At 35.1% G+C, this 17,200-nt stretch overlaps 1 protein-coding gene across 3 annotated transcripts in view; it reads right to left on the bottom strand.

Annotated features, from left to right (window-relative positions):
• Positions 1-17,200, bottom strand: part of DYNC2H1 (dynein cytoplasmic 2 heavy chain 1) — a 363,910-nt gene that overhangs the window by 151,237 nt on the left and 195,473 nt on the right. For all 3 annotated transcript variants that reach the window (XM_027849539.1, XM_027849541.1, XM_027849540.1), the window contains exons 71-75: positions 8,813-8,878; positions 7,902-7,952; positions 6,895-6,972; positions 4,460-4,591; positions 3,489-3,561 (exon numbers count right to left, since the gene is read on the bottom strand). In XM_027849539.1, coding sequence (XP_027705340.1) covers positions 3,489-3,561; positions 4,460-4,591; positions 6,895-6,972; positions 7,902-7,952; positions 8,813-8,878 — 400 coding nt within the window. The remainder of the gene's footprint in view (positions 1-3,488; positions 3,562-4,459; positions 4,592-6,894; positions 6,973-7,901; positions 7,953-8,812; positions 8,879-17,200) is intronic.

Raw genomic sequence — 17,200 nt, 5'->3', positions numbered from 1 at the left:
ATTAGGGGAGCTGCCAAATCAAATTAACAAGGTTCCAAAATATTGAGCCTACATCAGGAGTTCTTAACCTGGGGTCCATGGATAGATTTCAAGGGGTCCATAAACTTGGATGGTAAAAAAAATCATCTTTATTTTCTGTAAACTTTAACTGAAATTTAAATTTCCTTCCCTTATTCTGAGAATGGATCCATAAGTTTTTTAAGTGATATGCAGTCTCCCCCTAAAACAATTAATAAGTACCTTGGGACAGAGGTGGATGGGATTTATATATAGTTTCCTATAGCTTTCTCACTCACCCCCAAAGCCCAAGAGGAAACTGGATTTTTCCAGCCCAAGAGACACTAGTAGACAGGGCACTGTAGTAGTATAGTCCTTTGAGTAGGCTTTGAAGGAAGTTAAATTATTTATTTCAATAAATTGTTTTCCAATTTGAGGATCTTCTATAAGACCAAACACTATACTGACATAGTATGAAGGTTCTAACAGTAACTGGTCAACGTTACTGATTTCTATTAATATCTTGATTTCTTAGAAAATGTGATACTAAAATTACCTTGTTTGAAATCTCTATTGTAATCCTAGGTTTTTTTTTAAATAGCCTGATGCATAGTAATTTTTTCTAGCCCTTCAAATTCATTCATGTGTCTACTCAAGAGTAAATACTATACAGATAATCCTGAACATGATGGTTATTAAAGTTTTACAATGAATGTTGGTTTAATTCAGCAATATTTCAAGGGTAAAATATTGTAGTGCTGGTATTTCCTGAATTTTCTTCAAATTTCTGCTGATTTTTGACAAAAAATTTTATCTTAGAGATAATTTAAGCCAGAGAAATACATGCCAATAACCTTACTTGATGAGATTATAAATTCCCTATAAATTCAATTCTATAAATTCCTTTATATTCTTTGCATAGTATCTAGCATACAATGAACATCCAATGAATACTAATTCAAAAGGACATGAACAAAAAGTGAGACTTTTCAGAAAACAGCAGGCCAAATGCACTTTATTAACCAGACCAAGATTTTCTTTAAAAAGAAATGCTAAAATCACTTACTTCATAACACAATATAGATCTATCATTCTTGTATTAGTAACTGTTTAAAGTCAAATCCATTTCTTGGCCTTTCCCAACATGGTTTCTCCAAAGTTTTCTCACACAAAAAGAATCATGGCCAATTATATAATGTGTAAATAAGTAGTAGATGTGGGATAGTGGAGAAAGAACTGACTTTAAGATCCAAGAAGAGCTGGGTTCAAGTCCTATCTCTGACACATTCTAGCTATGTGCCCTGCACAAGTTACCTAACCTCAATGATCTAGGTAACTCTCTGAGATTTAAAACTTAAAAGTTGCAAAGAAGATAAGGTCTTGGTAGAGGAAGTTTGCATCCTAAAGTTCCTTACATCAATGAACCACAGTTCCACTCCTTATTACTATACCAGATAGGTTATTATTATTATAAGAATTATCATAATTCTCAGGACAGATAAGCCTATGTCATAAGCTGTAGGTTTTTGATAACTAAGCAGACTATGTCATTTAATTTGAAAAATAATCTAATTCACCAAGCAATTAAAGCCAAACTATGTGCAAGCTTCCACAACAAGCACTGTAGGCTCAAAACCAGAGAATTTCCTAAATCAAGAAGTTTGGGTTTTTGGGTTTTTTAGGGCAATTAGGGTTAAGTGACTTGCCCAGGGTCACACAGCTAGTAAGTGTCAAGTATCTGAGGTCAGATGTGAACTCAAGTCCTCCTGACTCTAAGGCCACAGCTCCATACAATGCACCACCTACTTGCACCTCAAGAAGTTTTATGACTACTAGTCTTAAGTAGCTAAGACTTCAGAAAGAGTCACTGAATCAAACCCCAGCTTGCTCCTTCCTACATATTCCTAGAATCACAGAATTTCAGAACATGAAGAGACCTTGGCAACTACACCTCTAACCCACAGCTAAAAAGAAATTCCTTCTTCAACAAGCCAAAGAATTTTTGTCCTAACCCTGCTTGGAGATCTCTGATGATGGAGAGCCCTGTATCTCCCACGTCAGCCTATTTTATAATAGCTCTCATTATTGGGAAGTTTTTTTCTCTAAAAAACCTAAATGTGTCTCTTTGAAGCTTCCACCCATTATTCCTAGTTCTACCTTCGAGGTCCAAACAGTTTAATCAACCCTTCACACATGGGAGGGAGTCATCATCATGTCTTCATTGAGTTTTCTCTTCTCAAGAAAAATATTCACAATTCCCCCTACAGATGCCTACGTGAAATGAACTCAAGGTCTTTCACCATTCTGATTGTTTTCTTCTGGACACTCTTTAGATTAATCATGTCTTACCCAAAACTATGGTGTCCAGAACTGAGGCAATATTTCAGATGTCGTCTGATCAGAAGAAAATGCAATGGGACTATCACTTCCTTAACCCTAGATGCTATGTTTCTTTTCATGTAGCCCAAGATTGCATTAGGTTTTTTGGCAACCGTATCACACTCCTTATTCATATTGGGTTTGCAGTCCACCAAAACTCTCAGGTTTTTTTCAGAAAAAATGTTTTTTACTAATGTTTCCTCCATCATGTATACATGAAGTCTAATTTTTGAACCCAAATATATGACTTTAATTTTATCTCTATTAAATTTCATTGTATTAGAATCAATCCAATGGTCTAGCCTATGAAGACCTTTTTGGATCTTGGACAAAGATGACTATCACCCACTTTTAGCACTCTCTACTCGCTTTGTGTTATCTGTAAATCTGAAAAACATGCCATCTATTACTTTATGAGTCACTGCTAAAATATTTTATATAATTTTTAAAATTATAATAAAGAATATTTATCAATATAATAATATAAAATATGTATACAATATAAAACATTTATATAAAAATATAACCCTGAGGAACTACACTAGAAACTTGTTTCTAACCTGATATTCATCTGACAGAATTATTTGGTAGCTTTATGTTATACAATATTAATCCCTAATCATGACAAAAATCTCAAAATTGCCATTCCTTTTATAAAATATTATAGCTATTAATCTCAGAGAAAAAATTCAAATATATAGGTATCTAAAGGTAAATAAATAATGAGAAATTAGTCCTCTGACTCCAAGAAAACTTCAATGAGAACTTGACATTAAAACACTATGTGAAGGCAATTACTTCACTATAAATGTGTTTCCTTGATTTTTACCCTTCAGACTTAAATTTTTAACACTCTTACAAATATTTGAGCTTATAAAGACTAATGTGTTCACCAAATGCAATTCAATATTAAAGTAACATATAACATTATTTTAAATAGAAATTTGTACTTCTGAAAACCAAGTATAGCTTGTTAACAACTAAAAGTACTATAAAGACCTCATGTTATTATAACTATATAGTAAGATTCCAAAGAAAATAAGCATATATTAAAAATGAATGATTCATGCTATGTGTATTAATTTGGCTAATCATGTTAAGATAATACTTACCCAGAGTTTTACATGCAAAAAGGGCCATAGCACTTTGAAGTCTATCTGGTCTAAGAGCTTGTACCACTAGGACCTTGGAATAAAAAACAGTAAACAGTAAAGGACAATACCATTATAATTTTAAAAATTATCACAACTAGAAAAAAATTATGTTCATTTAAAAAAACATATTTCAAGCAATAGTAAGATGAATACATGACACTGCACCTTAATTATTCTCTTAATAACTATCCATAAAGATCTATCTTTCTTTCAAGACATAGCTAAATAGCATCAACTATATCAAACTAAGCTAATAAATATCCTTTTGTTTCAGCAACAGTGCCCAAGGATCCCCCCATAGTGTTTATGGGAATTCTGAAATGAAATCAAACACCCAGACATACAATCTAGAATTTGTACCTACAATGCCAATCATGACGAAAATTTTAAATCACTACAATTAAAGATCAAACTAAGTGTGACTTGCTCAAGATCACGTGAGCAGAAAGAAGCAGAAGCTTTCTGATGCTAAATTCAGGGTGCATTCCACTACACTTGATGTCTATGTCTTTTATGTTCTATCACTAGATATCATAAAAGAATGGCATGTAACTCACGCTAATTGTCATTGAGGTTTTTCTACTGAACGAGAGCCTGGCACAAGAGGTAGTAAGCCTTATCAGGCTAGACCAAAAGCTCTCTGTTTATCTGTCAAGACTGTCCCTTATACAGCCACCCATAAAGCAAAGATGGTATTATGAGGGGAAGAGAGAATTGATGGTGAGTTGACGGGAATATGTTAAGAGAAACCACAACCATACAACATTATTATTTTGGTACTTCTCTGTTTGGCCCTAGTGTCAGGCAACAGCCAAAACCGACATGGCACTCAAATGCAAGTGTATCAAAGACTGTATAACCAATTCAAATAGCAGAAATATTTAGAAACAAATAGAAACATTTTCCATTTAGACAAAGTTGAATTTTACCTGCTGAAATAATGAAACCTTCCTTGACAGAATGGACGGAAATTCCTGTTCACACATTGAATTATGGTAGTAGGGCCGCCATAGACTTACATCGTCAAAGCATAGTGTCTGATAGAGACTAGGAAGTGTTATCTATAAAGGAAACATGCAGATAAATACAGTTAAAAAAACAGCAAGAGACTCTCATCTGTCCATAGATGCTATATGTCCAAGCCTAAGTCTATCTATCATGTCAGCACCAGGTGGGGGGAAGGGAGAGTACAGAACAGTGTGAAGACATCTATGGAATTCCCCTTCTCACACTGAACATTTCTCCCTCTCCTACATTCTTCAATCCAGAAAAACTAACATTTTCCCTATTCCTCATACACAACATTTCATTTTCCAACTCTGTGCCTTTGTACTAACTTTTCCCCATGCCTAGAATGTACTCCCCTCCACCTTATGGATTAACACTCCCTTCAAGATGCTGCTCAAGCACAATCATCTAAATTAAGCCTTTTTCCTGATACTTATAATGTTGGTGTCCTCCCCCCCTAACTATTTATTCTGTATATGTTTATATATGTATATGTTGCCTCCCCAGATAGAATGTAAATCCTTTGAACGTAGGAATCATTTCACTTTTTGTTTTTATATCCCCAGTGCCTAATACACAACAGCACAACAGGCACTTAATAAATGTTTTTTGGTTGATTGCCCACCATCTCTACTTCTGACTTCGTAGGGGCACTAAATTTTGAAATTGTGTAATATTATATACAAGCTTCAGTCTCTTAGCAATGCATGATGTAGAGAACTAAAATATGTGATGTAGATTATGAATACAGTACGATTTTAAAGAAGATATATATAAACAAGAGATGAAGTAGTTGACAGAAGTGTTCATAAAAGAACTGCCCCTTAAAATGACCTGTAAAGGATGGGTAGTAGATGAACAGGAAGAAGACAAAAGAGAACATTTCAGGCAAGGAGAACAGCATGTGAATCCTACAGAAGTGGGAATATGTTTAGCACTGCAAGGAGCAGTATTAAACATTTATATCAACCAAGAAGAGCAACTTGGTTGAAATGAAGGGAGAATGGGGCAAAGGAGAGGGAAACAAAGTTACATAGAATAGGGCCAAATTACATAGGATCTTGAACATCAAGTGATAGAAATTAAATTTGATATGACAAGAAATATGGAATTACTAAAGGTTCTTGAGAAGAAATATGGCATGTCTAAAATGATGTTTAAAGAGCAGCCTGACAGTCTACAATAGCACAAGAGACTAGGAGCTGGGAAGTAGCTAGAACAATACAAGTCCAAATTGATGGGGCTCTCATGATATCAATTGTCAACTCTGTAAACACTCCATCTCCCAACTCTGGGCATTTTCACTGAATTGTACCGCATACCTAGAATGCTCTCATCTTCATCTCCTTCCTCCTGGCTTCAAGCCCTAGCTAAAATCCCACCTTCTACAGGATACCTTTCCCTTTACTCTTAACTCCAGTGCTAATCCTTTGCCAATTATTTCCAATTTATCTTAAATATAGATTGTCTATGCATAGTTATTGATATGTTGTCTCCCCTATTAGACTGTGAATTTCCTTGGGAGCAAAGACTATCTTTTCCCTTCCTTTGTATCCCCAATGCTTAGCACGGTGCCTGGCACATATTAAATACTTATCATATATTTATTGACTCCCCTTTCTCTTTCTCCATATATATATATATATATCTTTATACACACACACATAAAGAGAAAGTACTTATAAAGTACTTCTAGCTAGTACTTCTAGCTCTTACCATATTGTCTGGCATATAGTAAATGCTATATAAATGTTTGTTGAGGAACTGACTGACTAGACCATTTCAACAGTTGCCTTAGTAAAATCCTAGGACCCAGATATTTTCCCTTACCAATCTATCCATCACACAGCTGCCCAAATAATATTCCTAAAGCACAAATCTGACTATTTTGGTAAGTAAATCTTCTTTTAAAACCACATGTTTTTAAATCTACTAGTCAGTAAAATATCTTGATTATTATTACTATCCTGTTATTCCATCAGGAAGTCATATAACCCCAATAAATTCTCTAAACATGGAACAATTTATATTTATAATGAATTTTAAGCCCTATTCTCAAGGTACATCATATTGTATCACCTGAACTGTATCACCTGAATTATTCTTTAAAGAAAACTTTATGTTATTGCCTCTAACTAATTTCAGAGACAGTGATTTGAAGGTATTTCTTAGAAGGATGTTATGTCAGATTCACAGAAGTATCATGACTGCAAATGGACAAAGGAAGCACAAGTTACCACACTCCCAGTTAAGTAAAAAATAATTTGTATGTGTGTATATGTGCATATATATATGTATATATGTATGTATTATCATATATGCCTTCACTGCATAAAAGTCATCACATCATCATTACCTTTAATGTTGCCACTGCCCAGCTCCGTTCTTGATCTATCCAAGATGGAAGTTGATCACGAATTCTTTGTTGACTGTCCTTCAAAAAAATTAGACAAATTATAAAATTTTGTGCAATTTGAGAAATTTTGACTTTGAAAAATCTTTAGCAACTGAACAACTGTTTTTAATAAAAAATGTTTCGAAAGATGGCAGAAGTGGCCATTGGTTTTATATTTCAATAATGTTTTCTCCAGGCATTTTTAAAAGATACATGGTTAAAGTCCATGTGGCATGATACCAATGAAATTGCATATATGTTAGTTGTGCTTTTATTTAATGAAAATTCAGAACAATTTAGTTGTAGATAACAGAAAGAAATAGCCAACAAACACATATTAAGGCAATCCTCACCATAAGTACTTTACGTAACAAAGGTCAATCCAGAATAACCCTCCAACCTGGTAGCCTGGTAGCCACTGAAAATCCCCTACCCTTATCTTGTCCTATAAATAGGAACTTCCTTTCTCATTTCTCCTCATTTTCTCTCTGGCTACTGCTAGGTGGGGACCCATTAATCACCTCCCAAAGCTAGTCCAGGAGGGTGCTGATGCTGAAAAGAAGGAAGGTGAAATCCTTCCTTTCCCCTGAACTTTCCCACTCCAACCCTGCTAAGAATTTGCTCGATAAAAGAAAACAAAAGTTTTATTTTTGCCTCTAAAATAGAGGAATTTTACTTCATTCCCTTAAACATATACAAATTGTCTATTAGTAATTATATGTAACTTTATCCATAGAAAGATGGGCTGAAAGCTTCTTAAACCCTGGTTATAAGTAAATTGAGTATGATTTTCCAGAAAAAATCTGGAAAGTAAATCAAGATTAAAAGATAATGGACAAATGCATAATAACTTACTAATCAGTTTTTAGCACTAGCTTAATTTTTATACAAATATTTCATGAAGAAGACATGCAGGTTTTTTTCTTCCTTTACCAACTTTAAATGTATAAAACTGTGATTTAACTTACTGCTTTCCGTAACATGTCTCCAACAATCACTCCAGTAAAAGTATCCCATTCCTGGTGAAGCAAAATGTGCATATTTTATGAGAAGCATGCAAAATATATTCAAAGACTGACAAAAGTTTGATTCCCTGTTTTCCATATTTGAGTTTTCTACCTAGGTAGTTTTGTAGAGACAGAAGGAAAGCAGTCTCCAAAAAAATACAGCCACCTAATGTTTTCTGGTATAAAAGGGTTTACTAACTTGCATATTTCAAAAATGGCTTGGCAATAATTACAAACTATACTTTCTATTGCACAACATGCAGTAAATAAACTAGATTAGGCTACATTCTAGAAAAGCATATGGATCTATGGTCATTTTGAGCAAATTGTTATAGTTACATACTTCTGTTTCTGTCTACACTGGCAATGCATTATTTTGAGTCTGTGTGGCTCAGGATAAGGCAAGAATATTGGGCAAGAGAACTGGATTAACTAGGATTCCTAGTACCATCTGTGAACCAAAGAGTATTTTTTTCTACCGTTGTATTATAACTCAGAGTTTAACAGACCTATTCTCTAACTTTTCAGAGTGATCCCAATGATACCTTTTTATACTTCATATAGGCATAATAATGTAATGCTTAACTTTCATTTTGAAAATGAATTAAAATACTGTTTTTACCTAGTAGGCATTATTTTAGAAACGAAAGAACAATCAGACAAAATTTAGGGACGCAAATGCACATTTAGACTTATTTCTTTTCCTGAATTGTAAAATAGTAATTATATTTTAACTTAAATATCTTCTGGCCTTACAGTATTTATTAAAGAATTATGAATTAATATTCAATTCTGAATTGAAATTATACATTTAAACATAATAAAATTTCTGGTTTGTAATACTGAAGCTTTCCCTTCATGACTCTACTCACATTTTCTTGGAAAAGTTCAGGATGCATTCCTCGAACAAAATGTAAAGCAAACATCAGCTGATCAGCCTGAAATAATCACATAATAATCAAGCTTTTTTCATAAATCTGTGGCATTTAGAGAAGTTTGCTCTTTAAACATACAATTCACATATTAAGTACTTTGACTTCAAAGCATGTTCTACTGTCAATATAAACATTAAATATTTAGATTGGTCTACATTGAGATAATGTTTCCAAATATTTGGCCATTTTGTATATCTTTAGCTAAAAGTAAAAGAAGAAATTTGACTCAGTGACACTGGATAAGGAGACTTAGCTCTAGAAAAATCCACCCAAAAGCACAGAATCTGAAGTAACTTGTCCAATAATTTATTTGGTTCATTCATTAATAGGATAACCAGATCAACTTTCCAATTGCCATCATACAGACAACACTTTCATAGAATTGTGCAGTCTAAGATCTGGAAGGGATGTCAGAAGCTATCTAGTGTGACCTAAGCAACAATCCCCTTCCAAATTCTGCTTGAAGATCTCCAATTAAGTTGAACCATTACTTCCCAGCGTATCTCATTTTCTTCTGGACAGCTCTAATTTGGATGAAGTTTTTTTCTTTGCATTAAGCCTAAATCTCCTGCTCTATAAATTCTACCCATTGCTTCTAGTTCTACCCTCTGGGACCAAGCAAAACAATTCTAATTATCAAAATCTTGAAGCCACCTACTACTGTTTTCCCCTGATTTCCACAAGTCTTTTCTTTTTGAGGCTAACCATTCCCTGTTCCTTCAACAGATCCTCATAGGATATATTCTTCAATCCTTTAGACATCTTGATCACCTTATTTGTATGTCCTTCAACTTTTCTACATATTTCTTAATATAGGACTGAGAACTAAACATTATACTTCAGAGGTATCCAAATCAGAAAACATAGTGGAACTATTTATCTTCTCAACAAGGAGGTATGAGATATCTGCCATACTTGGAAGAATAAAATTATTATTAAAGAAAATGAAAACTTCATCAAGCATTCTGCTTTTATCAGAGGGAACTGTAGCAGTTATCTAGACAGTTGTAGTTCCTCATCATTATCATGTTTCCATACATAGTTTAGGTTCTGTTTTCAAAATGGGCATTATAATTTTTCAAATTAATATAGAGTACCTGGTTAAAGAGCATGTACTATTTTCCTTTAAATATGAAGTTTTCCACTTTCCCTATAATTAAAAATAATTAGTTATTTAGGCTTAAATTTTTTTTTCCATTAGGATAGAAGAAACAGAGACCTTGCTTTTTATCTCAAGGAACTTCATCAAGATAGATAAATCTATCAATAAGAACTTAAAAGCAAATGTTATCTCACATTTTCAGGCATATATTTCTAACATTTTATCCGAGAGGTATAAATACTCTTGACCAAAGACATGAAAACCTCAAGAGCAAAAGTAATATTACAAACTAAATTACCATGATAATTTTTTTGGCAATAACACTTTGTCTGGCATTTATGACAACAACACTGTTCAATGAGCAGTTATAATTATAAGTAACCTGCTTTACTCTTAATTAAAAATTTACCCTTCATTAAACCTCTTAAGAAGTCAGTAGAATGAATAAGAAAGCAAAATCCAACAATATTTTCTTTAAGAAATGTACTTGAAACAAAGATTTACAACAGAGTTAAAAAAAAAAAAAGGCTAGATCAAAATCTACTACATTTCAGATAAACTTAAAACACAAGAGCAGCAATCATTACCTCACACAAGGCAACAACAAAAATAGATATATTTAAGAAACTTTACTGAAAGGTACCATAGACAATGAATTAATCTCAATACTTAACATTTATGTAACAAATAGCTCAGCATCCAAACATTTAAAGGAAAGGCTAGATGAATTACACGTTGAAATAAATATTAAATCTCTAATTGTGGCATAGTTACAGCACATGATAGGTGCTTGCTTACATTTTCGATGAATTTATTGTTTAACAAGATTCTCTAATTCTCTAATTCCAAGTAGTCTTCAAACTCCATTCCCAATCACTTCTACTTCTAAGTAAATTCCTAAATAGCCTGTTACTTTATTGATTAATAAGTAAACAAATACATTCAAGCTGAAACAAGTAACATTATAAATTTTCTGTATTGGAGAAGTAAAATGGGGGCAGCTTAGGAACTGACTTCCTTATCTGAAAATCTAGAAGAGAATGCTACCAAATGACTTACATAAATAGTGCTTTAGAGCTTCCAGACCATTTTCACAGCCATCAATTTATTTAATACTCACCATCTGAGTTTACTGCCAACATAGGGTAGATGTTATTTTCCCTACATCATCAACAAAGAAGCATAGTCTCAGTGAGGGCATACTGCTAGTAACTTATGAAACCAGGTCTTCTGATTAAGAACTTAGGTCTTCTGATCCTTCATTCAGTATTTTACATTACTTAACCTTCTCAGAAGTGCTATTATGGTGTTTTATGTGAAAGTTTCAAAAGAAACTTTTCTGCAGCAATTTTACATTTTTCTTTGTAGCTTTAGAACTTTGAACAGTGCCTAGCACATAGTATGTACTTTATAAATACTTGTTGATTGATTGTCAGAAGGAAGAAGTTAACTTAAGATCATTAATTCCACTAATAAATCATTTTGGCAAAACCAAGTTTTGCCTCCTAAAGCACTAAAGCAGCAGATAGGAAAACACTCCCCCATTTCTAAAATTGTTGGCAACTAAGTTAAAAGGCACTTAGCACACTTGGTGAACTGAGTACATATTATCCATAGAGATATTCTTTTCAAAGACACTAAGAAAGATCATTTTTCCCTCAAACTCATTCACACAGCAAATTATTTTTCTCCTGAGTCTCACTGCCAGGTTTTGAGCCTTCTTCTTACTTTTGTACTCTTGATTTTGACAAGTTTTTTTTCTTCCCCCCCCCCCTTTCCTCCCTGGGAAGTCTCACTCTATATGAAGTAGATGGAGAAAAACTTACTTTGTGTTACCATTCACTTGCAATTATCTCTGGAGGATTAAAAGTTGCATATTAATTTGAGGAGGAAGTCATTTTTTCCTTTGTATCTATCAATTTGCAACTTTTAGTTTGTTATGTGAGTTTTACAGTTCTTAGCCAAAGATTCAGTTTTATATTTAGAAGTTTCTACAAGTCAACAAGTCTTTCTAAACAATTACTATTTGTTAATTAAGCACAGTGCTAAGTGCAAGAGATACAAAGAAAGGCAAAAACATAATCCCTAACACTTCAAGGAGCTCACATTCTAAGGAGGAAAGATAATATGCAAATGACTACATACTTACAAGGTGTATACAGTATAAATGAGAGCTAATCTCAAAGAGAAAGAACTAGCATTGACTTCAGTAAGGCACTTTGCCAAGTCACTCAAGATAAAATGTGGATAAGATGAGGAGATGTGGTCTTGATGATTGTACAAGTGAGAGCATCAGAAACTGCTTTAATGAATAGACTCAAAGAGTGTTGACTAATGTATCACTGTCAAATCTGATAGGTATCTTTAGCTGAATGTTGTAGCACTCTTTCCTTGATTTTATTCCATTCAGTATGTTTAATCAATGACTTGGGTGAAGATATAGATGATCTACTTATCAAAGGTCCAGAGCCTAAAAGAGTCTGAAGCACAGGATGAAGCCTATCTGGGGACTGAGAACCACCAAAGATGGAGAGCCAAGTACATGATCCTTTTATTGAGCATCTTCAATAAAGGTTTCTGGATGCTGATTCATCAAGTATTTACTCACTCAATTACCTCTCTTTTTTAGTATTTGAGAAAACAAGTTCATGCTACTTTGTCATAATGACACACCTGAGGACAGGAGCTGCAGCTGTCTAGTACTTCCCTATCTTATATCTGGCAAACACTCACCTTGTCTAACTCATGATTCAGAGTCACCAGTTGTTTAGGATAAAATATTATTCCCATTAGATTGTGAGTCCCTGAGGGCAGGGACTTCTCTTTTGCCTCTTTTTGTATCCCAGTGCTTAGCACAGTGCCTGGCACCTAGTAGGTGCTTAACAAATGCTTACTGACTGACCCGATACCATTTCCCAATCTCTCATCTCTATCCACCTTAACCCTACTCCTCCCCTCCCGAGTTCCTCTCCTCCTCAGCCCTCCCCTTATATCATGCTTTCTGTAACCTCTGCTGTAGTAAACAAACTTTCCTTTACCTTTACCATAACCAGCTATCTTCATGACCCACAATTCTGAAATTCATCTCTTCCCTCTACCTCATACTTTGTAAACCTAGTCTTCATCCTCAGTGCAATCTCCACTACATCCCAACCTAATGTTCTACTCTGATCTCCCTTTCCTCCCTTTGTAGTCCTGACTCTATGGTTAACCAGATCAATTACACACTGTCTTCTACTCCAGATTCCTCCACGGTGGCCTTACTGACACTCATGATCTGAACCTTAAGTTATTCCCATTATTCTCCTTTTCTGTTTCTATATGGATTGCTAAATGTTCCTAGAGAAAGTTATTTCTGATTAGGTCTCTATTAGTTTGTTATCTTATCTCACCTGAGCCTCCACAGTTAGATGAAAATCAATTCTTTTTTCCTTCTGATTAACGCTGAATTTTCCATTCTACCTGTTCCAACCTTTTTCTTCTCAAACTTCCTCTTACCAATTTCACTTCATCCTGTCCCACCAGCCCAGGACCCAACCAATTTTTTTTTACTGAAAAAATAAGGCTATATATCCTGAGTTCCCCCTTATCCCTTATTCTATACCTCAAAACCTATCCATATCATATATACTCCATTATTTCATTTGGTCCATCACTAAAAAACAGGAGGCCTTTTCCTGTGAAGACTCACTCTTCTATTTATGTCCTTGATACTATCTCTTCTCACCTCCTGTAAGAGCATATCCCTTTGATAAACCTCTCTCTCTCTCTCTCTCTCTCTCTCTCTCTCTCTCTCTCATACTCTCTCTAATCCTTTCCTGCTATATACAGACATGCCCGAGTCTTCTCAGTCTTTAAAGTAGCAAGACAACCTGAGAGAGGGATAGGAGGTGGCATGTGCCAAGCAAGTCTAACAATTGCCATCACTTCCACTCAGACCTCAAAAGACAAGAGCCCTGGGAATAGCATTGTCCCCCAAATTATCAGCTTCTAGTTCCTCCACTATGGTTACTATCAAGGGGAGTAACCACTGTGGAAAAGAGGTCTCACAAAGCCTACCACCACTAACTCTATGGACCAACTGACAGTAATAGGCAGGTAACACTGGCAGCCCTTGGATTAGCAATGCTTCACACATCACTGGATCTGCTTTTAGCTCAGCTCCTAAAAACACTGTAAAAACAACCTTTACCGGAAGTGTGATTCAGCTACTCTCTGCAGGTGCTGCAGCCTCTGGGTCCTCAGAAACCACAACTACTAAAGACTCAGAAAAGAAAATTCTCAACCCCAAAGTTCACAAAAGTCTCAAATGTTTCAATATCTGAAAGCAATGCAGTTTTATCAATGAAAAACTGCTGCTGTGCTATAAGGACTACTGGGGCATCTGCCCTGTAACTGAAACCTCTCCCATTAGACACTGAAGTACTTGAGAGCAGGGACCGTCTGACTTTTCTATTTTTATCTCTAGCTCTTAGCATGGTACTGTGCACACAGTAAGAGTTTAATATATCCCCTTTCATTCATTTATTCATTAAAAAATCTTCCACTTAATCCTGTCACCCCTTTAACCTATCATCCTATGTCTCTCTTCCCTTTCAAAAGGTTACTTCTAGAAAAAGCTACCTATACCATCCCTACTTCCTCTCCTCCCCGTATTACATTAGAAGGCTTAAAACTATTCCATTCAAATGAAACTGCTCACTCCAAAGCTACTAAGAATTTGATAATTGCTAAATCTGATGGTCCAATCTTGTTTTTGATAATATTATCTTCCCTTTTATTAGATACCCTTTCCTCTGATTTTCATGACACTATTTACTTAGAGCTCTCAACCTACCTGTTTCATCACCCCTTCCCATTCTCATTAGTCGGATCCTCGCTTCTCTCCCAAGCTCTCAGAATGAGTATTCTCCAGAAATCTAACCTAGGCCCCCCTTTCTTTTCTTTTTGCTTTCTTTTTTGTTAATTTCATCAATTCCAATGAAGTTTAATTATCTTCTCTATAAGATGATTCCCAAATTATTTATCTAACCCTCACATCACTCACTGAACTCCAACCTCACTAGAAATTACTTTTTATGCAGAGAGAAAGGAGATGGGACATTTCTTCCATATGAGACAAGAGTAAAGGAGGAAATAATGGCAGAAGACATTTGGGAAACAGGAAATGATAAGGGAAGAAGAAGGTGCTCTTGCAAATAGTTTCAATTTTTTTTAATGAAGCATGAAGGAAAGTTCTCAGTAGTATTTTATTCCTAAAATTCACATAGGTAGTAGCTAGTTTATGATGTAACTTCCAGACATTTTAACAGGTCAGGTTTAGTACTGGAAGTTTTGGAGTTGTCATGCCTCCAAAATGAATATTAATATCCTAATATTATGCTTCCAACATGCAAGATATTTTACACATAACTTATGGGTTTTTTAAAAATGCAAGAATAAACATTTTGAAAAGAAAAACCCACAATCTAGATTAATAATGGGTAAGTGTATTACAGTATAGACTGTAGTCCATACTAGACCTGGAAAACTGCCTGCTAATCTGTCTCATAGATCAAGATCCTTCACTATATGAAGTACTGAATAAAAGGGCCTGAGTGAATATTAACCTGTTCACTACATCTACTATGTGCTCGTAGCACTTCTTAAACTGTGGGTCGCAAGTGGAAAAAGTTTAAGAAGCCCAGCTTTAGAGGCTTGAGACTGGCACAGGAATTTTGAGTTAAATCAGTAATTCAGGCTACAAACAAACTTGGGCACCTTTGTTCTTGGTATGGGCTCATGGCCACTACCCCTAGGAAAAATGCTGAGAAGGCCGACCATGGCCATGAAAGTAAGTCTCCTGTATCTACAGAAGAACATAAATATCATCCATGTGTAATGAAAACAGTACCTTAATAACCCCACCTCCATGAAAGTTGGGCGAATTTTTGCTGTATTGAAATCATCCTCAAGATTTAATTTGGCTCACCCTGTTGATATCACTTTCTGGTCATCTGAATACAAAACAGCTATGAAGAACTACAGGCGTGCTCCGGTGCTTAGCTGGTATGTAGTGTGGTGGCAATTAAGAGACAGAAGAGCTTCATTCAGCTGAATCAACCCATAATGTTCTCAATGCCTATCCTTGTTTAGTATCCTTCTCCTGCTATGACTAGGTAAGTCTACTTTTATTAACTATTGAACGACCTACAATTTTCTTATGTCATTTCAATATCAACCATGCTACCAGAAGACTGGTCTCAGTCTGGCCCAACCTAAACCACATGGAATGAGTCAGACTCTCTACTACTTTCCTTCTCTTCCTCCTTTACCCAATCAACCAGTTATACGGGTCAAAGATCCCAAATCATGATCTGGAAGCAGAGGTAACATAACATTTTGCTTTGTTGACAGTCACCACTCTGGAGCCCTAGAAACCTAAAGAAGCATCTCTAACACAAATCACAAGTAGGACTTTTCTTGCACAAAATGGAACACTTGGGGAAGCTATCTTAGGAACTAAAACATCGTCATTTCAATGTGGATGTCGATTTATAGAATCCCAGCTCCCTACTCCTGCCTTTACTGCTCTTGGGGCCTTGGTTGGCTGTATATAATTCCTTGAATAAATTTCATTTGTACTTATAATTCTTGTGTATGAGGCTCTTCCTATTACCACATTATCACTCATTGGGAGAAGCCTTTGAAATGAATAAGGAAAACCAATTAAATTTATGCACTGATAACTCCTAGAACCCACACAAATATCATGATTCAAGCTGCTATAGTATGTGGACCTAATTCATACACATAGGAATAACTCCAAGAACCCACAGAAATGGCATATAGTGTGTGGAACATCCTTGGAAATTTGAACAGATAGTTTTTCTAACAGAAAATATTTTCAAATTTCTTAATTCAATAGTAAACAAAGTAGAAAGTATTCTGACCTTCTCTGTTCCATGTTGTTAATTCACCTTCTACCCTTGACTGAGTACTTCATCTCCTTTGCTGTGGTCCTACACACCTCATTGGTTAGAACACACCATAACTGGCCAGCCTTACCATACTGCCTTCTGGTCATCTTCTTACTATACTATTCCTCCCACCCTTCACCCTACCTCCCACACACTACAGCAGTTTGAACGATGACATTTGTGTGGGTTCCAGGAGCTATATCAATGAGTAGACCTAATTGGTTTTCCTTCCTCATTTCAATTCCTACATACTTTAAGAACAAT

Source organism: Vombatus ursinus, unplaced genomic scaffold (assembly GCF_900497805.2).
Source record: "Vombatus ursinus unplaced genomic scaffold, bare-nosed wombat genome assembly UNPS02007612.1, whole genome shotgun sequence".
In the NCBI taxonomy this organism is placed as follows: Eukaryota; Metazoa; Chordata; class Mammalia; order Diprotodontia; family Vombatidae; genus Vombatus; species Vombatus ursinus.
This window is presented reverse-complemented; position numbering and strand designations above follow the sequence as displayed.